The sequence below is a fragment of the Erpetoichthys calabaricus genome, chromosome 17, assembly GCF_900747795.2.
Source record: "Erpetoichthys calabaricus chromosome 17, fErpCal1.3, whole genome shotgun sequence".
NCBI classification, from domain to species: domain Eukaryota; kingdom Metazoa; phylum Chordata; class Cladistia; order Polypteriformes; family Polypteridae; genus Erpetoichthys; species Erpetoichthys calabaricus.
In genome coordinates this window covers 80,810,593-80,834,862 of record NC_041410.2, presented here as the reverse complement: position 1 = coordinate 80,834,862, position 24,270 = coordinate 80,810,593, and the positions used below count along the sequence as shown (strand labels likewise).

Sequence of the window (24,270 nt, the reverse complement as noted above, 5' to 3'; positions counted from 1 at the left end):
TGTTCGGATTCAGCGGGTTGGAAAATGGATGGATGGAGGTGCTCTATAAATAAATGTTGCTTTTTAAAAAAACATTTAAGAAAAGGGTGACATTCCAGCTACAATTGTAACGCATTAAAGACGAATTCCAGTTGGGTCTGGAAGTAATGAGCTGAAAGCAAAATAAACCAATGGTCCATCACAGCAGATCTTGTGTGTAAATGTCTTTGCAAATAAGAAGCTAATAGTAAGTCATATTCATCAAGTAACTTACTGGGAATGTCGTATACTGCAGTTTTTAGAGCTGAAGAATCAGAGTGAATGATGAATGTAACTGTATGTAGTCTTTCTGCAAATTCCCGCGCAACGGGTTTTGAACGGAATGTTTGAGCGCGCGCGTTACTGTGAGAGAGAGAAAGAGCGAGACAGGCAGAGGGAGGGAGTGAAAGAGAGAAAGAGAGGGGAGGGAGAGAGAGAGAGAGAGATCGAGCGAGAGAGTGCCTGCGTGTGCTCGTACTTGCCCGCGTGAGATGTTTATTTGTGATGTTTTGTCTTCTTCCCTTAGAAACTTGTTCCCTGTCAGTTAAGACTTCGATTCGTGGCTGCGTCCGCCTCTGATCCGCGCTCTGTCCAAGGTGCTGAAATCCAGCTTTTCAAGGCGTTTATCACATGACTCTCTCCTTTCACTCAGCACAACGCGCATCTGATTCTGTTAAGACTTTCCAGCTGAACAGAAGCCATCCGGTTCCTTATTCTCTCTAACACGGATTTTTGTTTTGTTTTTTTTTTCTAATTGCTTTTGGTATTTATTTTTAGATGGGTTTTAGGCATAAACCACATTGAGATGCAGAAAGCGGAGATATCACCTGTGTTGAAAACTCTGTTTTTTGGATTGTAGGTTTTTGCTGAGATAAAGAAAGAAAAGGAGATAACGCATATTGGTGGTGGTGAATGGGTTGAGGGGGATTTTTTTTTTTTTGACGATCAAGAAAAGTGGTCCCTTTTCTTGGAGTCTGTGGGCTGGGAAAATGTAAGGGGATCAACAAGCTTTTTGGCTTCACAACCAAAATGCAGAAAGGAATGCGACTAAATGATGGCCATGTCACCTACCTGGGTCTTTTGGCAAAAAAGGATGGTACTCGACGAGGTTATCTGAGTAAAAAAAGCTCAGACAATACAAAATGGCATACCAAGTGGTTCGCACTGTTGCAGAACATGCTGTTTTATTTTGAAAACGACTCAAGCTCCAGACCCTCGGGATTGTACCTGTTAGAAGGCTGCGTGTGCGACAGAGCGCCATCCCCGAAGCCGTCGCTATCCGCCAAGGAGTGCTTGGAGAAGCAGGTAAGCGTGCGAGTGATGCATCGCAATGGCTACTGCGGAGGCGATTGGCAGCCCACCTGCGGCCCCGTGAAGGGACCCCTTCAATAGGGATGTATCAAATTAAACGCCTGATGGCGGCGCCACAAGAACTAGCAAAGTAACATTTTGTACTTAACTGTCAAGTCTATTAGTAACGGGGTAAGCCACGCCGATGTACACTAATATTCCTAAAATATAGATATGATTCTTAAAAGGGGTTTGCGAATGAAGGTAGCTCAGGGTCATTTTTGCTTTAAGTTCTGGGGTTTCGGTTTGTCGTTTTCTCTTGAGAGTGTAAGGTAATAAACCCTAATTAGTTGGCTCACAAGCTCAGAAACCCGCCATCTGGTGGTAAACAAGTTAGAACCAAAATCTCTACCTCAAACTAATTCTCATTTCTTTGAGGTATGCAGCGACGCACTGTGCACGTCTACAGTATTCTGCAATCTGCAAAATCGAACATTTTCCTGTGTTCTTGTGCGCCAAAACAATTTTTGTTACTTTAATCCTTTGGAGCATGTAAAGAATTGTATTAAGAGAGCTGTGTGTGTGTGAGGCTGTTTGTGTGCAGTTAGATACGCAGCTGCAGGTCTGAATTATGTTGAGTAAAATATAACAAACTGTTAAAATGGCATGTTTTTAATTTGTGACTTTGCTAAGTCTAAAGGTTCAAATATGTAACACAAAGTAATGAGACTGAATAACGTGCTGAACGCACAGTACCTATAAATATACATTTTAAGATTAAATATGTATAAGCTATCTTTATTTCTCATACCCCATGCCATGCATATTTTCTGAAGGTTTAAAGGCCATTTACACCTGTGTGTAGAACAGAGGTGCCAGCGCCGTTCAGAACAGGATCACATTTATTGATCACTTAGGATTGTTATTGATTATTATCAAGATTATTGTTTTTGTTTTGATTGTTTTTTTTATCTAATGAATAAGGAAATGATTAAAACAAATGTATAAAAATAACTAAAATATATTAATAATATGTAGCAGTTCTGAAAACATCCCCCTTCTTTCTGTTTCTGCTGTACACAATATTTTCCTTTGATGTATCAGCCTAAATAACACTATGCAAATACAAATGTCAAATAGCCAATATTAAAGCTGAGTTAGATTTTTTTTAATACAGTCATGCTTGTTTATATTTTATTTAGTAATTCCCCTAATTTGTTGAAATAGGTTTGCCTGGATGATAATCCAGTTCATTAACTATTGATGTAATGTGAATGATGCATTTTTATGTGCCTTAACGGAAACCTGTGTGGTTAGGTGTAGATCTTCAACAAGATCAGTTGAAAGATTTTCTCACCAAGACATCTGTAAATGAAAAAAAAAAATAAAATAAAAAAGTTTTCATTTGTCATGAATACAACATACCTGATGATTCTGACTACTTCATCCAGGACCTGCAAATGAAGTTGCTTCTTTTTATACTTGTAACTGTCAAAAGAAAAATACATTTAAAAACATCAAAATTATCATTTGTTTAAACGTGAAACATTATAGTTTGCAGATTATTCATACAGGGCGGCACGATGGCGCTGCTGCCTTGCAGTTAGGAGACCCGGGTTCGCTTCCCAGGTCCTCCCTGTGTGGAGTTTGCATGTTCTCCCTGTGTCTGCGTGGGTTTCCTCCCACAGTCCAAAGACATGCAAGTTAGGTGGATTGGCAATTCTAAATTGTGCTTGGTGTGTGAGTGTGTTTGTGTGTGTCCTGCGGTGGGTTGGCACCCTGCCTTGCACCCTGTGTTGGCTGGGATTGGCTCCAGCAGACTCCCGTGACCCTGTGTTCGGATTCAGCAGGTTGGAAAATAGATGGCTTGATGGATTATTCATACAGGCAGGAGAACCACACACATTTATAATTGTAAATAGTTTGATAGCAGAATTTGAGAGTATTGTCATAATTGCCTGTAAAGAGAATGTTTATGAAAAATCAAACAACAATCAGTCCTTGAAAGCAGATACCTTTGTATACATTTCTACACACTGGCTGCCTAGTTCATCTGGAAGAAGCTGCTATATGAATCCGGCCCACCGCTTCTTAGACATCTTGCCAAATAATACAATAACTGGCTTTGTGTCTCACAAATCAATCTGTACACCAATGTTACACTTTTTTATTTTTTGGTTTGGCTTTTCTGGTGTCCAAAATCAGATGACATTACAATTCTTTACCATTAAGATCCTTTTTCTAAATATACACCCTTAAATGTGAAAAAGTGAATACATATAACTTTCCAATATTAAAGCAGCAGCAAAATAATAAGATCAAAAATGAAACAAAAAAGCTTGTTATATGATAATAATAATAATAATAATAATAATTCTTTGCATTTATATAGCGCTTTTCTCACTACTCAAAGAGCTCAGCAATTGCAGGTTAAGGGCCTTGCAGAGCAGAGTCCCTTTTGGCTACTTTATTAGCTCTCAAAATTGCTTTTATTTTTAAGATTGTTTAATGAAGAAAATACCTTTTTTAATCTTTTCCACTTCTATATTGCCCTGTCAGTACTTGACTTTGTTTGTGTTTTTTTTGGTTTTTGTTTTTTTTTTTTTTTGGGGGGGGGGGGGGTATGGCAGTTGAAACGCCACTCATACCACCATACCAGGTCATATGTACAGGCACTGTAGTCACCAACAGTTATAAGCTTCATGTTGTTCAATACAACATTAATTATCCAATTACTGTTTAGTATTTAATGGGAATCACTATCTTATTATCAACATGAAAATTAGCAAATGCTAAAAAAATTACCTGATTTGATATTCAGAAGAAAGATGCAGGCCAGACAAGACAGTAGTGAGCAGGCTACACAATCATGTGAGTAGTGCCAGGGAGGTGGACTACCATCTACAGCTACCTCTTTACTGAATACATGCTGGGACAGGATAGTAGTACGAGGCAAAATGCCATCAGATTAGTGATGGGAGGCATTAATTACAGTATAATGCCAATACTGTAAATAAATAAGTGGGCCTTTCTTTAGATGACTTACTACCATGGTGTCTAAGGATGATCACTATGTGGCAACGTGTGGTAGTTGTTGGAGGTGTCATCTAATTTTTTAGCATTATTCTAATCCATCAAACAAATTATCCATGAACTGGTTTTAATATTTTTACACACATACTTATTCAGTGTCTCATCAGCCGTTAATAATTCTTTGATATATAATGGTTAATTAGCTTTTTAGTTATCTGAAATGGCAATCACTTCCAGAGTTTGTTCCTCCCTCGTATCAAGCATTTCTTCAACAGGTTGTGTCTTCCAGCCACCCTGCTGCAAATGAAATGAACTCATAATAGTGTAACATTCATATGCTGCACATTACATGTACACTTTTAAGTGTATTTTGGCTCAATGGTTAGTTATCTGTAAAGATTATCTAAAGTGTTTTGTCAAGGTGCCATCACTTTTATTCCAGTCTGAATGTGGTTCAGCACCAGAGCCATCCTCGATGTTTTTTGTGCCCTCACGGTTAGCAGCAGCAGCAGCACTTGAGCTCCAAAGTCTGCTTTTGGTTTTCTTCTTTTGAATTAACTATGTAACAAATTTTTATTTTTATTTTGTTCCTGGGTACAAAGTGTGTTTTCCTAACCCGTTATGCCTAAAAAAAATAGAAAATAGCTGTTGTTCCATAAAAACTTTGCTTTTGTGATCAGGACAATGATATTTTGAAATCTGTTTTCGAGAAAATTCTCGATTCGCATTCAATACTGAGTAGTCTTCTAGAATATTCTTGAACTGTTAGAATTGCCCAGAAGTTTCTAGAATTTTCCAGAATTATCTAGAACTTTCAAGAAACTTTTAGAACTTTCTAGAACGTTCTCTGACTGTCCAATAGCAGTCATACAAGCATAGAAGCACAGGTGACCCGAACCAACAATTCGGTTTATGTTATTTTTTTGATTTGATTTAGATGGCATCAAGAGGTAGCTTGCACCCAGCAGATGCATTTTGCTACGTCTGTGGACAATTTATAAAGACAAGAGCGAGAAAGTATTCCGTGAAAGCATGTCGTAAGATGTGTGAGGCCTACAAGGCATACTTCGGTATGCCTGTCAGGGATCAAGACAAGCCCTGGGCACCTCATTTCACATGCAAATATTGCAAGAAAGCTCTTGAAGGTTGGTACAGGGGAGACAAGAGAGCCATGAAGTTTGCTATCCCGCGAATTTGGCGGCAACCGACTGACCACTCAAGCAACTGCTACTTCTGCATGGTGGATCCTACCAAACGTCGCACTGGCAAGAATGCGCCTCAAATCGTTTATCCAGACATTCCTTCTTCCATTGCCCCAGTATCACACTGCCCCGAGCTGCCCGTTCCCACTCCTCCAAAGAGGGATCAGCCATCTTCGGGAGACAGCAGCAAGTCAGACAGCGAGGAAGATATTGCAGATATCCTTGATGCTCATCTTGACAAATTCAAGGAGAACATGGGAGCTTACTCAGAGGAGCAAGGCGAGCGCTTTCATCAGGATATACTGGACTTTGAACGTCGTTACCAAGGACAGTATAACGAAAACATGATGGGGGACTACATTTGGGGGCTTCTTCGAGAAAGTGATTTGCAGTACAGTCGCAAATCTAGAACACCTACTCATTTCTGAACCTTTTTGAGTGGTTTTGACTGTCTTTGTCTATTTACCATGCAAGTGTTGTTCTTTATCAGACCGCATGACGAAAAGATAAAAATTCCCTTGTTTTGTCACTATAAATACGAAATTTTCTGGGCTGTGGTCATAAAATCAAAGTTTGTGCTGTATGTAGTCGTTTTTCCATAGGCTTTAGACATAAGCAGTTGAAATATAACTCTTGGAAGCCAGGAACAAAAATTGTGTTACATAGTGTTATGAACTGTATATTGTTCCACATCTGTGAAAATCACTGCAGCCTTGGAGCTAACAATATAAATGCAGAGCTGCAACACAACAGCATTAGTTTACAACACGCACTCTGTGACCTTGAGCAAGTTACTTAACTTAAAGAGGTGTAACAATAATCCAGGCATTTGTTCCTTTTCTCATCGTTTCCAGTACAGAATTTCAAGATGCCATAGGCGAGATCAGAAACAATCCCAGATTGGACAGTAGGCCATTATTCTACATATAAAGCCACATTCACTTGCACCAGACATACTGTAATAACATTTTCAATCAATACAAAAACATAACTTTGGACTGTAGGAAAAAAACAGAGATTGTCGAGGAAATCCATTCCAACTCTACACAGGAAGCATTCCAAGAAGGAAATGGACTGAGATCCTAGTAATGTATATTTCAAAAGCTACTTACTGAACCACCAAGCCAACAAAACAAAAACACCCATCTATTTTATGAAGCTGTTATTGCTATCCTGGATTTGAAGAATGCTGGAGGAACGCTTGGTTAAACCAAATGTAAGACAAGAGCCATTGCTACACTCCAGGGCATACAAACACAGACAGGGTCATACATGACCAAACCATTTTATATGCCCGTCTTTGGGATGTGAGAAAACACTGGAAAACCCAGAAGCAATGTATGCAGAAATGGGCAGAATGTACAAAGTACACGAGGCAAGGAACAGACGCAGATCTTGGAAGTGGTGACGCGGTAAACACTCACTACTGCGACACTGTGTTGACCTCAACACACACAAAAGTCGTTTATTCTTTATTTGAGTGCTTTCCAGTGAGAGTACACTTGGACAGAAATTTTAAACGCACACAAGAATAAAATTAGAACCAAGACAGCAGAACAAGGTGCAATAAACTAAATAAATGACATAGAAATATTCACAAACTAAGAAGAGCCCGCAAGTGACTTAGAATGACGTCGGAACAAACAAATCAAAAGTACATAGGAGCAGATTGAAAGCAAGAAGAACAACAGATAAATAACTCACATGAAATTGTGATGTGCTGTATTTTTTTCCAGTGGCTGTGTCAAAAAAACAGAAATGTAAAGATTCTCACCCAGTTATAAGACACATGGTGATGGCAAAAGGCCTTAATCATTTTATTTGAAAAAGCTGGAAAACAACCTAATTTTAGAAATATGTGAAATAATTGGGGTGGTATGACAGGGTAGAAGGTAATGCAGCTAATTAAAGAAACTTGTGTTCCCGTTGAGCTCTCCACCGCGGTGACATCTATTGGGAGTGTAAATGTTCTCCCTGGGATCATGACGCTTCCCTTCAAAGATCCTGGTGTCCTTCTAAACTTCTGTCACATTATCTTTATTTGAAGTGGAGACTTTAAAGAGGAACCCCGTGTAGTTTAACACCCTCGTATTTCTGGTTATTTACTATTTTGTACCCATTGCTTTTCCCTGTGATCCTTCTCTACAGAAAATGGGTTTAGCAGTTGAATGGATGGATCTAAAAACAACAAGAGGAATGGCATGTAGTTTCGTTATTTGCTTATATTTATAGCCCACGAAAGGTGCAGAACTCCATCTGCCATGTGATACTGTTCTGTGGCTTTGTCAAACTTTATTATGTTAGCATAGTTATGTGCTAGATTCACTTCTTTCCTTTATTCTTATATTTTTGGAAGTTCATTAGAGGTCAAAAAAAAATGAAGCAACCTGGTATACAAAATGCAAATTCACTGGAGAGCAGCTGTTTACCCACATGCGTTAGTCTAAATGTGTTGATATTACATTACAATATGACAAAAGGCTTCCCTCAAGGGATTAACTCCAAATATACTGATTTCACAGGACATCCTTTCCGTGAAAACTGCTTTTCACACACTGAGAATCTGTGCATCAATATAGCCAGTCAGACACATTTGCCTCCTCATAAACAGCAAAAACAAAATAGCAAGTGCCTTCATTCCGCAAAATTCACAGCATTATCACAAAGTCACCATTTGAAGTTGCTCAGGTTCAAAATTTGCAAAATTACACCTTTAGAAACCTGGCAGAAGTTCAGAGCAAACACCACTGGATAGAAAATGGTAATTGTTAACAATGTTAATGTCCCATAGTTCACAATGACTGCTCAATGATAGACTTACGGCCAACCTAAGAATCAGCATCTTATAACTATATGTTATGAACCCCTCTAAGTGGGATCATGCATTTTAATCTCTAAGCGTATTAACAGTTTAGATTATTCAGGTAAAGGTACATACTTGAATATGTCTGTGTACTGTATGTACGAAAGAAGGACAAAGTGAGATAATAAAGGGTTGGCGTTCTACAATTTCTCAGATTTCCATGGCAAGGATGACTACAGCTGTGTGACTGGTGGTGTTTATATTCAGTCAGTCAAAAAGAAGTGGAGTGTGAAGCGCGGTTAGGCTGTCTTTATGCTACTCCTTATGGTGGGTGGTCCTCCGGGGTAAAGGTGGAAGCAGAAATGCATCACCACAATCCAGGACACAGTCCCTACAAGAGACGCGCCAGTCTGACTTATGTGACAATATGCATTTTACATTACGCTTTGTGACAAATAGAGGCACTGTCGACCCCTTGAACCCTCAGACCAGACGTCAGACACCAGATAAAAGTACAAATAATGGTTTATTATATTACTAGTCATTTAGCCCGTTACAATAACGGGCGCTAGAACAGTAGTGCATAAACATTAGTAGGAACAGTCTATATTAAATGACAAGGGACTTTGACCTCATTCTTTTTGTTGGTCGTATTTTTCTTTCTTTCAGCCTTTCTTTTGTTGATGTTTACTTGCTGAGCTGACCGTTCTTCGTGGGCTGCCGCCGTGTATTGTGTGTCTTTAATTTTCTGTGACAGTAATACTGTCTTTATACGTCCACTGGCTTGTATGTCTGTAATATACCTTTAATTTTCTCTGGCGGTAATACAGGCGTGCGCATCGGTAATATACCTTTAATCTCCTCTGACAGTAATACTGGCTTGTATGTGGCTGTAATATGCGTCACTGTATTGTGTACCTTTAATTTCCTCTCGCAGTAATACTGGTTTGTATTTCCGTAAAATGCCTGTAACTTTCTCTGACAGTAATATCGCGCATCGCACCGTGCCCCGCGCATGCACACTTCACCAGAAGACACCCACACACGGACACCTGGACGCACACAGGGATTTTATTAAAGTGGATACAGTGCACAAAGCATCACTACTCCACACCACTCCAATAAACGATAATCACTACAATAATTAACAATCCTCCACACTCCCAGACACTTAGCCACCCTACCACCCAGCTCAGCTCAACGTCTGGGATTTCCCACAGTCCTTTTATAGTCCTTGACCCGGAAGTGTTTCACCTCTCTCTGTCCATGTGACCGTGAACACTTCCGGGTCAGATAAAAGCTCCTTTTCTTCAGCCCGGAAGTGTGTCATTCGCTCTGTCACCGTGACTAAGACGCACTTCCGGGTTATAGGTGAAACAAAAGTCTCTGGGCCTTCCTGCAGTGTCCCCTGGAGGTTCCCATGGTATCCAGCAGGACTGTGATGAAAAACTCCACTGTCCATGATGCCCTGCTGGAACTCGGGGCACCTCTATGTTGCAGGCAGGGCTCCACCTGGCGGCTTGGGGGTATTGGCCGGGATGAACGGCCAGCCATATTCCACAGCTTATATGTCTTAGCATGTATTTTTCTGTCTTACGGCTTTATAAAAGTAAGTGTACATTATAAGAATACATTGATCAGAAATGATAAAAAAATATCAATTCAAGCTAATTTTATAGTGACGCTGAAACTGAATTTTATGTTTGTGCTTAGACAAAAATATATAATATAAAAATATCCAACATTTTCAGTTCTTTGTGCATTCATGTTTCAGGCATTTAATTTGGATTTTTGTTCACTACTCAATGCAAAAAGTCATGATAATATTAAAAAAAAATCCATTAGTCCATTCAATTTTTTTAACTTGTTTCTTTACAATATTACAATTTTCCAGGTCATCAGGAGCCACGACAAAAATTAATAATGATCAGTCATTTTCTAAACTGCTTTGTCCTGAACAGGGCCATGAGGGTTAGGGTTAGGGTTAGGGGGTGCGTGAGGGGTGCTGGAGCCCATCCCAGCTAGCACAGGGCGTAAGGCAGGAACAAACCCTGGACAAGGACGCCAGTCCATCACAGGGAGAACAAACACACACACACACACACACTCTCACACAGGCCAATTTAGTATTACCAGTCGACCTAACTTGCATGTCTTTGGACTGTGGGAGGAAATGGGAGCACCCAGAAGGAAACCCACACAGACACGGAGAGAACTCCATGCATGGAGGACCCAGGCTGTGAACCCTGATCTCCTCACTGCAAGGCAGCAGCGCTATGACTGCGCACCGCGCCGACCAACTAATAATGGTGCCAATTAGAAATGTTTCTACTTGAATTAATAAAAACAGAAAAGTAGCGATTCCACTATTGAGACTCAATTTCAAAAAGGTAAAACTGGCAAAAATTAGTCTTTTATGATAACTGCTAGCATGTCTGGTCACTGCAGCTATTAAACATTCTTCCATGTAAAGTTGCCGCTGTTCCTTAAGAATAGTTGAGAAACAGAAGTTTTATCTTGGCCAAGCTAAAACAATATCATTTTTTGTTCTGATGCAGATGACTTGTGACTTTAAAATCTATGCATTTGACCATCACTAAGAAGCAGACTATAACTGTGATTTGTAATAAAGTCATCAGAAAATAGCATTTCCTGTTGAGGGCTGCACCAACACTTGGGGTAAATTTCATTAATCATATATTTTATTTTGAAAAAAGACCTCCTTCTCTGAGTGGATGATGTCTGAGTGTTTTCTTTGGTTTGCTCCCTGCCCCCTGTTTACTCTGATAAGTAATCTGGCCCTGCATTTTCCTGAACGGCTAGCTTGCTGATTGTGATTCATCTTTAAACCATACCACTAGTTGCTTTTTCTCCTTACACCCAGAAAAATGCTTTGCAGTCTGAAGGTTCAGCCCGAGGTTACGTATGTCATGGGAAGAAAACATTGATATATGGTGGTAGGCAGTGGTTGCTTGAAAGAACACGACAAAATGTTTCCACCATTTACCACATGTTTTTCTGGCCACCATTCACATGCAGCCTTCCTTTGGGGACAAGGAAATGAGCGGACTTTCATTTCATTTACATTTGAGCCTTTGAAGAGCTTTCCCCATTTTTGTTGGAGTGTGGTCCTCTAATTAAAATTCTTCCTTTACAGAACACAACCACTTTGTCAACTTTTGATCAAAGTGAACTAAATGTTTGCCTCTTGAGAAGTGTGTAGAATATCCTGTGAATGTTTAGGAACACTGAGACAAAGTACAGTTACTTATTCATTATGTCCTTCAGGTTTACATTTGGCTAATATAATTTCTACTCTAACATAAAGAAAATTATCTTTGAAGCGGCTTCTGTTTAGAATAAAGGCTCAAAAAAATGAAGGGAACACTTAAATCATCACAGTCTAACACCAAGTCAGTTAAGCTTCAGGGATATCAATCTGTCCGGTTAGGAACCGTAAGTGATTTTGAATCAAATTCACCTGCTTTGGTGCAAATGAAAGTGACACCAAAGAGGCAACAGCAAGAATGGTTTGCAGGTGGTGGACACAAGCAGCTGCTCTCTCCTTATCCTTCCTGACTGATTCTTCTCTAGTTTTACATTTTGCTAATGTCCTTGTCAGCCAATTCTAGTTGCACAGGTAGTCCAGCCACTCCAGGAAGGTATAGTGCATCCAGAAAGTATTCACAGCACATCACTTTTTCCACATTTTGTTATGTTACAGCCTTATTCCAAAATGGATTAAATTCATTTTTTTCCTCAGAATTCTACACACAACACCCCATAATGACAACATGAAAAAAGTTTACTTGAGGTTTTTGCAAATTTATTAAAAATAAAAAAAACTGAGAAATCCCATGTACATAAGTATTCACAGCCTTTGCTCAATACTTTGTCGATGCACCTTTGGCAGCAATTACAGCCTCAAGTCTTGTTGAATATGATGCCACAAGCTTGGCACACCTATCCTTGGCCAGTTTCGCCCATTCCTCTTTGCAGCACCTCTCAAGCTCCATCAGGTTGGATGGGAAGCGTCGGTGCACAGCCATTTTAAGATCTCTCCAGAGATTCTAGTCTGGGCTCTGGCTGGGCCACTCAAGGACATTCACAGAGTTGTCCTGAAGCCACTCCTTTGATATCTTGGCTGTGTGCTTAGGGTCGTTGTCCTGCTGAAAGATGAACCGTCGCCCCAGTCTGAGGTCAAGAGCGCTCTGGAGCAGGTTTTCATCCAGGATGTCTCTGTACATTGCTGCAGTCATCTTTCCCTTTATCCTGACTAGTCTCCCAGTTCCTGCCACTGAAAAACATCCCCACAGCATGATGCTGCCACCACCATGCTTCACTGTAGGGATGGTGCCAGGTTTCCTCCAAATGTGACGCCTGGCATTCACACCAAAGAGTTCAATCTTTGTCTCATCAGACCAGAGCATTTTCTTTCTCATGGTCTGAGAGTCCTTCAGGTGCCTTTTGGCAAACTCCAGGCAGGCTGCCATGTGCCTCTTACTAAGGAGTGGATTCCGTCTGGCCACTCTACCATATAGGCCTGATTGGTGGATTGCTGCAGAGATGGTTGTCCTTCTGGAAGGTTCTCCTCTCTCCACAGAGGACCTCTGGAGCTCTGACAGAGTGACCATCGGGTTCTTGGTCACCTCCCTGACTAAGGCCCTTCCCCCCGATCGCTCAGTTTAGATGGCCGGCCTGTTCTAGGAAGAGTCCTGGTGGTTTCGAACTTCTTCCACTTACGGATGATGGAGGCCACTGTGCTCAATGGGACCTTCAAAGCAACAGAAATTTTTCTGTAACCTTCCCCAGATTTGTGCCTCGAGACAATCCTGTCTCAAAGGTCTACAGACAATTCCTTTGACTTCATGCTTGGTTTGTGCTCTGACATGAACTGTCAACTGTGGGACCTTATATAGACAGGTGTGTTCTTTTCCAAATCATGTCCAGTCAACTGAATTTAGCACAGGTGGACTCCAATTAAACTGCAGAAACATCTCAAGGATGATCAGGGGAAACAGGATGCACCTGAGCTCAATTTCGAGCTTCACGGCAAAGGCTGTGAATACTTATGTACATGTGCTTTCTCAATTTTTTTATTTTTAGTAAATTTGCAAAAACCTCAAGTAAACTTTTTTCATGTTGTCATTATGGGGTGTTGTGTGTAGAATTCTGAGGAAAAAAATGAATTTAATCCATTTTGGAATAAGGCTGTAACATAACAAAATGTGGAAAAAGTGATGCGCGTTGAATACTTTCCGGTTGCACTGTATATCCATACGCTCCGTCACAAGCAGGTTTCCTGTGCCTCCCAGCACAGTTGCAAGAATAAGTAGGAGATACCAGGAGACAGCTTGTTACACTATGAGTGTTGGACAGGGCCATAGAAGGGCATCAACCCAGCAAGAGGACTGGTATCTGCTCCTTTGTGCGAGCAGAGCGCTACAAAATGACCTCCAGCTGGCTACTGGTGTGCATGTTTCTGACCAAACCATCAGAAACAGACTCCATGAGGGTGGCTTGAGGGCCTAATGTCCTTTAGTGGGGCCTGTGCTCACAGCCCATCACAGTGCAGCTCAATTGCATTCGTCAGAGAATACCCCAATTGGCCGGTCCACCATTGGCACCCCGTTCTCTTCACAGATGACAGCAGGTTCACACTGACATGAAAGAGTCTGGCAATGCCGTGGTTATGCAGCATGCAACATCATCCAGCATGATGCAGGCATATCCTTGGTGGGTCGCACAGATCTCCGTGTGTTAGGCTACGGTATCCTGTTAGGTACTGGGATGAAATCCTCAGAGCCATTGTCAGACCTTATGCTGGTGCAGTGAGCCCTGGGTTCCTCCTGGTGAAGTACAATGCCCAGGTTCATGTGGAAAGAGTGTGTGGGTACTTCCTGGATGACAAAGATATTGATGCCATTGACTGGCCCATACTTTCCCCAGACCTGAACCCAATTGACAGCTTCTGGGACATTACGTATTGGTGCAACTGTCAAGTAGTACAAAAGACTTTCCAGGAGCTCACTGATGCCCTGATCCAGGTCTGAGAGGAGATTCCCAAGGACAGTGTCCACTATCTCATCAGAAGAATGCCCAGACGCTGTAGGGAGTACATGCAGGCACATGGGGCCCATGCACACGACTATGTCACATTGTGAGTTGCTGCGATGAAATTCATGCAAGTTGGACAAGCCTGTGATTTCAATTTTTCACAGTGATTTTCAGTGTGATGCTAAATCCATCCCTCAGTGGGTTGGTGATTTTGGTTTCCATTGACCATTGTTACATCATGTTGCTCTCAATGAATCACGCAGTATTACTCAGTAAAGATTTTCTACTTGAATATTTCATTCATCGACATCCAATGTGTGATTTAAGCGCCCCCTTCATTTTTTTGAGCAGTATATTTGACCAATATTGATGAGAATAGGTCAACACATCTTGCCAGTCTTATTCTCCTAATAACATTAACTTGAGTTTTGAACGTTCCTACAGTACCATTCTCTACCATATTACTTGGTAATTTATTCTTTGAGTCTGAAATACATTGTTGGTTAGCTTTTTTTATTTTTCAAGAAAAGTCATTCTTTTTTAAAAGGTTAGGCAGTAAATTTCTAAATTTCGCCTAACCAACATCAGCATGAATATAAAATATCTCTAATTACAGTGGTACCTTGAGATACGAGTGCCCCAATGTACAAGTTTTTTGAGATACGAGCCGTCACTAGGTCGATTTTTTGCCTCGAGTTACAAGCCAAAATTCGAAATACAAGCCATCAAAGAACTTGTCGCTGCACATTCCGAGGAACTGATGACGGAGGAGTTGACGAAACTACAGACGCGGCAACATACAGAGGTTCTGCAGGAGATCGGTATCAGGGAGGAGGCAGAGGCGGAGGAGGTTACATCATAAAGTGAGATAAAGGAAGTGTTTGCAATGTGGGAAAAAGTTTTGAACTTTAAAGAAAAGAAACACCCTGAAAAAGTTACAACTGATCGTGCAGCGGCGCTATTTAATGACACTTGCCTAACACTTGACTTTATCGAAAAGTCGTGCAGCGGCGCTATTTAATGACACTGCCTAACACTTGACTTTATTGAAAGAAACACTGAAAAACTTACAACTGATCGTGCAGCGGCGCTATTTAATGACACTTGCCTAACACTTGACTTTATCGAAAAGTCGTGCAGCGGCGCTATTTAATGACACTTGCCTAACACTTGACTTTATCGAAAAGTCGTGCAGCGGCGCTATTTAATGACACTTGCCTAACACTTGACTTTATCGAAAAGTCGTGCAGCGCCGCTATTTAATGACACTGCCTAACACTTGACTTTATTGAAAGAAACACTAAAAAAGTTACAACTGATCGTGCAGCGGCGCTATTTAATGACACTTGCCTAAAACGTGACTTTATCGAAAAGTCGTGCAGCGGCGCTATTTAATGACACTTGCCTAACACTTGACTTTATCGAAAAGTCGTGCAGCAGCGCTATTTAATGACACTTGCCTAACACTTGACTTTATCGAAAAGTCATGCAGCGGCACTATTTAATGACACTGCCTAACACTTGACTTTATTGAAAGAAACACTGAAAAAGTTACAACTGATCTTGCAGCGGCGCTATTTAATGACACTTGCCTAACACTTGACTTTATCGAAAAGTCGTGCAGCGGCGCTATTTAATGACACTTGCCTAACACTTGACTTTATCGAAGAGTCGTGCAGCGGCGCTATTTAATGACACTTGCCTAACACTTGACTTTATCGAAAAGTCGTGCAGCGGCGCTATTTAATGACACTTGCCTAACACTTGACTTTATCGAAAAGTCGTGCAGCGGCGCTATTTAATGACACTTGCCTAACACTTGACTTTATCGAAAAGTCGTGCAGCGCCGCTATTTAATGACACTGCCTAACACTTGACTTTATTGAAAGAAACACTGAAAAAGTTACAACTGATCGTGCAGCGGCGCTATTTAATGACACTTGCCTAACACGTGACTTTATCGAAAAGTCGCGCAGCGGCGCTATTTAATGACACTTGCCTAACACTTGACTTTATCGAAAAGTCGTGCAGCGGCGCTATTTAATGACACTTGCCTAACACTTGACTTTATCGAAAAGTCGTGCAGCGGCACTATTTAATGACACTGCCTAACACTTGACTTTATTGAAAGAAACACTGAAAAAGTTACAACTGATCGTGCAGCGGCGCTATTTAATGACACTTGCCTAACACGTGACTTTATCGAAAAGTCGCGCAGCGGCGCTATTTAATGACACTTGCCTAACACTTGACTTTATCGAAAAGTCGTGCAGCGGCGCTATTTAATGACACTTGCCTAACACTTGACTTTATCGAAAAGTCGTGCAGCGGCACTATTTAATGACACTGCCTAACACTTGACTTTATTGAAAGAAACACTGAAAAAGTTTCAACTGATCGTGCAGCGGCGCTATTTAATGACACTTGCCTAACACTTGACTTTATCGAAAAGTCGTGCAGCGGCGCTATTTAATGACACTGCCTAACACTTGACTTTATTGAAAGAAACACTGAAAAAGTTACAACTGATCGTGCAGCGGCGCTATTTAATGACACTTGCCTAACACGTGACTTTATCGAAAAGTCGCGCAGCGGCGCTATTTAATGACACTTGCCTAACACTTGACTTTATCGAAAAGTCGTGCAGCGGCGCTATTTAATGACACTTGCCTAACACTTGACTTTATCGAAAAGTCGTGCAGCGGCACTATTTAATGACACTGCCTAACACTTGACTTTATTGAAAGAAACACTGAAAAAGTTTCAACTGATCGTGCAGCGGCGCTATTTAATGACACTTGCCTAACTCATTTCAGAAACATTCTAAAGGGGAGGACTAAACAAAGCTCCTTGGACAGGTTTCTATTGAAACACCTTGAGAATGAAAGTGAGGAAAACGTGGCAAAAAAGAAAAAACTAGTGAAGAAGAAAATTAAGTTAAGCAAAAGTGAAGTGAAAGAAAAAAACATTACAATACGCTAATCGGCTTCGCCAACATCTGTTTATTTCTTTAGATTCTGTTTTTTGTATTAGGTTTTATTTTGTTTGTATACAATATTTGTTCATTATAAATAAATTTTTCTTATGTTGAAAACATTTAACAAAAAATTGGGGTGGTTTTTTGGGGGCTGGCACGAATTAATCTCATTTCAATTGATTTCAATGGGGAAAATTGATTTGAGATACGAGCATTTTGACTTACGAGCTTGGTCACGGAACAAATTAAACTCGTATCTCAAGGTACCACTGTATTATAATACTTTTAGAATACTAGGCACAGGAATCAGGTGAAATTCTAAGGTATTAATATTACTTCATGGAAATTGCTTATATGAAGAATGAATAAGAATTTTTAAATCAAAAAAACATATTCTGATTTAAAAGATATTATTTGAATTGGCATCTTGCTTTCCAAAGTTCTGTTAATGAAAGACAAGTGGAAATTCGCACACAGAAGCTCAGAATATCATAACAATGGGATCTCAGCCCAGTTTCTATATGAACCAACTCAGATTGGACACTGGACACATCCCATCCCTGAGAAGCAGTATAGAAGGTTTAGCACACACCTCTGCTTGTATTGCACAGCCAGGGATCATTTTCATAATCTTTATCCTCATTGCACTTTCTGGAATGGTCTTCAGATATATGCAACTGAGTAGTGTGATCCAAATGATTAAAATAACTAGCCAGTGTTTCCATGTTTCTGTCCAACAAAAAGCATATAGTGATTTGAACACATAAAGTTTCTAGTTATTGTGTTGTACAAAATCTTGGTCATGTAATTTTGTCAAAAGGCATTTATTAAAATTTTGAAAGCATTGTTCTGCAGTCACCTAACATGTATGTTGCTGGGACGTGAGAATGCAGAGAAAACAAACCAAATTCACGCCAACAGTGCTAAAGTCAAGACACAGGGACTATAAGGTAGCAATGTCATCTTGTTATCATTAATCCTTCCCTCAAGACATAGAATGGTCAAGCCATTTAGGTTAGCTGCGGTGGGTTGGCACCCTGACTGGGATGGTTCCTGCCTTGTGCCCTGTGTTGGCTGGGATTGGCTCCAGCAGACCCCCGTGACCCTGTGTTCGGATTCAGCAGGTTGGAAAATGGATGGATGGATGGCATTTAGGTTAGACATAGCTAGACTTGAGCGGCAGGGAAAATGAAAAATAACAAATAACATTTTTAAGAAGGAACCTAGAAAGGACTGAAACATAACCAGAAAATGACAGCTTCCTAAAAGCAAGTTATAGAAGCTTATTTTCAGACTGCAAAGAGAGCAGAATGTGCAGATAAACATTAATTATTTATATTTATTTCCATTTTGTAGACTGCCTACTATAGTCAGTCTGACTGCCCAAGGTGATAAGGGATAAACAGCTTCAATTAAGACTGTCTTTTGAACATCCATGTCTCACATATGCTGTCTAACTTTATATTAGTATTGCAATGATTCAAAATTAGAATGCTTAAGCAGAGAAAGACACAAGGAGAATATGAATATTTCACCACAAGCTGCTTGTCTAATGACTTTTGAATTTTAAGAAAACAAAAAGTTAGAACTAGTTTGTAACAATGAAAAGGAAACAAATGGCAAAAGGTAATTTAATTTATGTGCTGGATATAATGTAGAGAATATACATAAGAGAGATCTGCAAAGTAGTGACACAAAATAAACCCAGGGAACAGAGACTGACCTGACTAAAAGCCTAAGTTTGCATAAAAAGTGTCCATTTGAGAAATTACAGTGTGAGACATCCTCCCATCATTTTAATGTAACACTAGGGGGCTTCACCCCCTGTTCGCCTTGCTTGCCAACCTCCCAGCCACTTCGCGTCTCTGCTGCTCGCGTATGTGGATTTCAACTTTCACCAAACAACAAATCTTTTAATTGTCGTGGATACGCCTCTTCATTGGGAAGAAACACTACTTTTCCCTGATGGCAACACGAATTAGACGATCTACAAGTCTCCGACTTAAAGTTTAATTTCAAACAATATATTTGATCTCTTTTCGCTGTTCCATTATTTCACCAAGTAATAATTTCCATTTGTCTGTGCTAATGCGATCTTTACTATCATTTTTTGGAGACTTTCAAATTTTAGTACTTTCATTATCTCTAACCTGCTCTGCATGTGTATCGCTCCAATGTTTTTGAATTCTTTACAACGTTCTACTTTGTCATTTACTCTTTGTCTTTTATTTCCGGCCGCGGGCATGGTAAAATCTCTTGGCACAAAGTCTCATCTCGTGGGACATGAAAGTACTGTATCTCTCTGAAAAAGACACATCTCGTCCCAGGATTTTTTTTATTATAATAGAGAGATTTACTCACGATCTCATTCTTGTTGTCACTGCTTAAAGCTTGTGATCATAGGTGAGGGTAAGGATTTAACTTCTTCTTCACAGTCATAGCCTACAACAATGTCCAAAAAAGCTGAAGCTACTATATCAATTGAACGATCTCACAATTACCTCTACCCTCCCTTATGAGCAAGACACAGAGCTACCTGAATTCTTCGACTTGGGATATCTGCCATTCTTCACTATTAGAAGATAATGACCTCAGAGTTGCAGTTGCTGATTCCATTCCAACTGTAATCTTAGCAGGATGGAGATCTTGTGTTCTTCAGTGCTCTTTAAAACTATGCTGTCTGGAGATACTTTACATGCTGCTGATATAGTTACCTATAGCAATTTGATCTGCTCAAGGACCACACAAAAAATTCTCCATTAATGACCCAGAGGTCAGGCCTGGGAGTCATGTTCACCAGCAAGTACCTGGTGACCAGAAGACCTGGATAAGCTCCGTCTGAACAAGCTACCTGGAGATGTCTTGTGGGCTCAGCTCCTGCAAGGTTAAGGATGAGGTTCAGCTGCAATGTCAATATGGCAACAGACAAGAGTGGGATGTATTTGATGGCGGGCACCACAGTAATTTAGTGGTTAGCATTGCTTTGTCACAGATGGGTTAACATTGTCTGTGTTGATTATTTGCGTGGGATGTCTTCCCTGCATTCTTTTCAATCAATCAATCAAATCAATCAAAATCTTTATTGTCATTGTAGCAATGAGACATTGTACAACGAAATTTAGGTGCAAAAATAAAATGTCGATGTAAATGTCAATTTATTTATATAGCACATTTAAAACAACATTGGAATGCTGTGGCCAAAGTGCTTTACAATAAAAGAAGAAAAAAAACATACAATTAACATAAATAACAGAAACAGAAATAAAATAAATGAACATAAATAAAATAAATAATAAATAGAAGTAAGATTACATACTCACAATGAGGAAGCCATCAGTATTACTGAAGGTCATGGAAAGCAAGTGAATAGAAATGAGTCTTTAATCTTGTTTAAACAGTTCAATTGTAGACGACTCCTTTTATATGATGAGGTAAAGAGTTCCACAGTCGAGGAGCAGCAGCTGAAATCCCTGTCTGCCCCCTTAGTTTTACACTTGGTACGAGGGACAACAAGAGACAGCTGACCAGAAGATCTAAGCACTCTAGATGGCTTGTGTAAAACACACAGTTCAGATAAATAGGCAGGAGCAAGCCCATGTAAAGATTTAAAAACTAGTAGCAAGATTTTAAAATCAATTTGAAAACTGACAGGCAGCCAATGTAAAGAAGCTAATATTGGAGAAACAGAGTCAGACTTCCTTGCCCCAACCAGAAAGCGAGCGGCAGCATTCTGGACCAACTGTAACCTGCGTATCAGGGATTTGCTAATCCCAGAATACAGCGAGTTGCAGTTATCAAGGCGAGAAAACATAAAAGCATGAGTAGCTTTCTCAAGATCCCTAGAAGATAAAAAAGGCTTGATCTTACCTAATAGACAAAGCTGGAAAAAGCAACTCTTGACTACAGAATTAATCTGTTTCTCAAAAGAGAGGTTACTGTCAAAGGCAGTGCTTCCCAACCCGTGTGCCGCGGCACCCTGGTATGCCGTGAGCACGGACTAAGGGTGCCGTTGCTAGGTGTCAGAACATAAAAAAAATTGATTTGAACTGATAATAATAATACCAGTTACACCTCAAGACTAAAGAAGTCATGCTACCTGTGTGCTTTAATACAGTCCAGCGTGCATCCTATTTCAACTGCAGTCTGACAAATTAATAAATATTAGCTCTAATTTACTTACTTGCCACAGGGTAAGTAACGTTGCTTCCTGCTGTCTGTTTGTTTTTTTTTTTGTTTGTTTTTGCGCCGAAAATGGCCGTCTGTAGTGAAAGTCGTAAACGTAAAAACAACAGCAGCATCAACAACCTCAATGAAAATGATAATGCGGGGAGCAGTAAAGTTGCAAAAACGAAAACACAATACTATCAGGACAGTTATTTGAATTATGGGTTTACATTTGTTGACAAAAAAGGTATTCAGCACCCGCGATGTTTGTTGTGTGGTGATATCCTTGCAAATGAAGCCATGGTTCCAAGCAAATTGCAACGTTTTCATTTGAGACTGGTTTACTGGCAATTTATTTTTGTTACCTTTGTAAATGCAAAAATGTGTAGTTGGTACGCCTTATAAAAATAGGAATCTCATTCTACTCAACTGATGAGTTAAGATTAAATTGTTAATTTGAGTAGTTACATATCAGAGTGAAGGGGTGCCGTTAGTTGAAAAGATTTCACTAAAGGTGCCATGGTTTGGGAGAGGTTGAGAAGCACTGGTCAAAGGTAACACCAAGATTGCAGTTTGAGGTTTGCAAAAGACAGAGAAAGAGCCAAGAAGTCCAAGACCAATTTGGGCTTTAGCTGATGGACCCACTATAAGCACCTCTGTTTTATTCTGATTTAGATCAAGAAAATTATTAGCCGTCCAGGCTCTTAGTTCAAAAAGACAGTTGTGAGGTTGATTCATTGCAGAGTTGCAGATGGGAATATAAACCTGAGTATCGTCAGCATAGCAGTGAAAAGAAATGTTAAATTTCCTAAAAATAGCTCCAATATGGTGAAGGTATATAGAGAATAAAATAGGACCCAAAATGGATCATCTGAGGAACACCACTTTTAAGAAGAGCAGTAGACGAAAAAGAGGAATTTAAAGTCACTGAAAGTGTCTACCAATTAGATATGACCTGAACCAGTTAAGAGCAGCCCCTTTAAGCCCAACAAGATGTTCAAGCCGCAACAGCAATATCTCATGGTCAATGGTGTCAAAGGCTGCGGACAGGTCAAGGAGAACAAGGACTGCAGCGCCACCTGAGTCAGTAATAATAGAGATGTCATTGAATACTTTCAGGAGGGCCATCTCAACACCATGATAACGCCTAAAGCCAGATTGGTAGATCTCAAATAAATTATTGGAGTTAAAATGATCAATCAATTGATATAAATAATCCTTTCTAATATTTTAGCCAGAAATGGCAATTGGGAAATCAGGCGAAAATTGGCTAAAACTCCAGGATCTAATTCTGCCTTTTTTAGACAGGGATGCACCGCAGCATGTTTAAAAAATGAGGGCACAAACCCCTCACTAATAGAACCATTGATAATGGCTAGTAAAGGTGGACCCAAAACATCAAACTAAGAGGCGTGGTGGTACAATATCAAGAGGACTGAGAGTATGTTTAAGGGTGTCAATAGTACTTTTTAACTGTGAAAGTGAGGCGAGATCAAAAGATTCCAAGACAATACCTTGATTAACAGTAGGAAGTTCATAGCCAGTTGGAACAATACCACAGCGGACTGTATCAATTTTACTGACAAAGAATGAAAGAAACTGCTTACATGAAAGAATAGTACTATTTAATCCCATCACAGAATGAGGGTGAATAGCTGTATTAATTGAGTTAAATAAGACCCTAGAATTCTTAGAATGATGGGATACTAAAACCAGCGAAGAAATCATGTTTAGCTTTCTTAACTGCAACCTGGAAGTTGAAAAGGGAAGTTCTAAAAATCTGTTTAGAAACAATCAGTCCATCTTTTTTCCAATGCCATTCCGCAATTCGACAGGCTCGGTGTAGTGGTCGCGTAGTTTCATTTAGCCAGGAGCATATTGGACATGTACATCAAGACTAGAGAATATGGTTTTAAAATCGGATATAATAGAAGAATTTAAAAAGCGAGAACAGCATGGAGCACAACTAGTAGTAGGAACATCAACAGTAATATTCAAATCCATCATTATAGACAAGTGATCAGTAAAAGAAACATCACATAAATCAATATCATTAACTGAACTATCATGTGTAAGAACGAGATAAAGGGTGTGATCGAGAGAGTGAATTGGCGTATTAATATGCTGGATAAAATCAAATGAGTCCAATAGTGATAAAAAGTCATTAACCAAAGGTTTCGATTGACAACAAACGTGAATGTTAAAATCAACAATACTGTAAATACTTTGTCATGGGAGAGGGTAACATCAGCCAGGAGATCAGAGAATTAAGAAATGAAGATATCATTAATTACAGGAGGTCTATAAACCACAGCAAACAACAAAGAAGGGGAGCTGCACACTTCGAAGAGTTGCAGTTCGAAGCTACTAAACGGACCCCTTGTAAGGCTCCGACACAAGAACATACTTTTAAAAATAGTGGCAATACCTCCAACCACGACGAGTCAGCTGAGGAGAGTTTAAAAATGAATAACCTGATGGTACCAAGTCAGTAAAACATGAAGAGTCACCATTTACAATCCAGGTCTCAGTGATGAAAAAGAAATCCAGTTTATTTGAGATAATAAAGTCTTGCAGAATAAAAGTTTTATTAGACACTGATCATACGTTCAAGAAAGCAGCCATGATAAAAGTAGAAGAGCTTGCTGCGGGATGAGCACGGGTGAGCGTGCGAAGATTAGCAGCGTTTACTCCCCGAGAGCACACCGAGGAAGAGTGATGCCGCC

At 40.0% G+C, this 24,270-nt stretch overlaps 1 protein-coding gene across 1 annotated transcript in view; it reads left to right on the top strand.

Annotated features, from left to right (window-relative positions):
• The first annotated feature begins 471 nt into the window (after positions 1-471).
• The window catches only part of rasgrf1 (Ras protein specific guanine nucleotide releasing factor 1), a 158,158-nt gene continuing 134,359 nt past the window's right edge, over positions 472-24,270 (top strand). Inside the window, exon 1 of the mRNA XM_028823351.2 lies at positions 472-1,323. Coding sequence (XP_028679184.1) covers positions 1,048-1,323 — 276 coding nt within the window. The 5' untranslated portion in view covers positions 472-1,047. The remainder of the gene's footprint in view (positions 1,324-24,270) is intronic.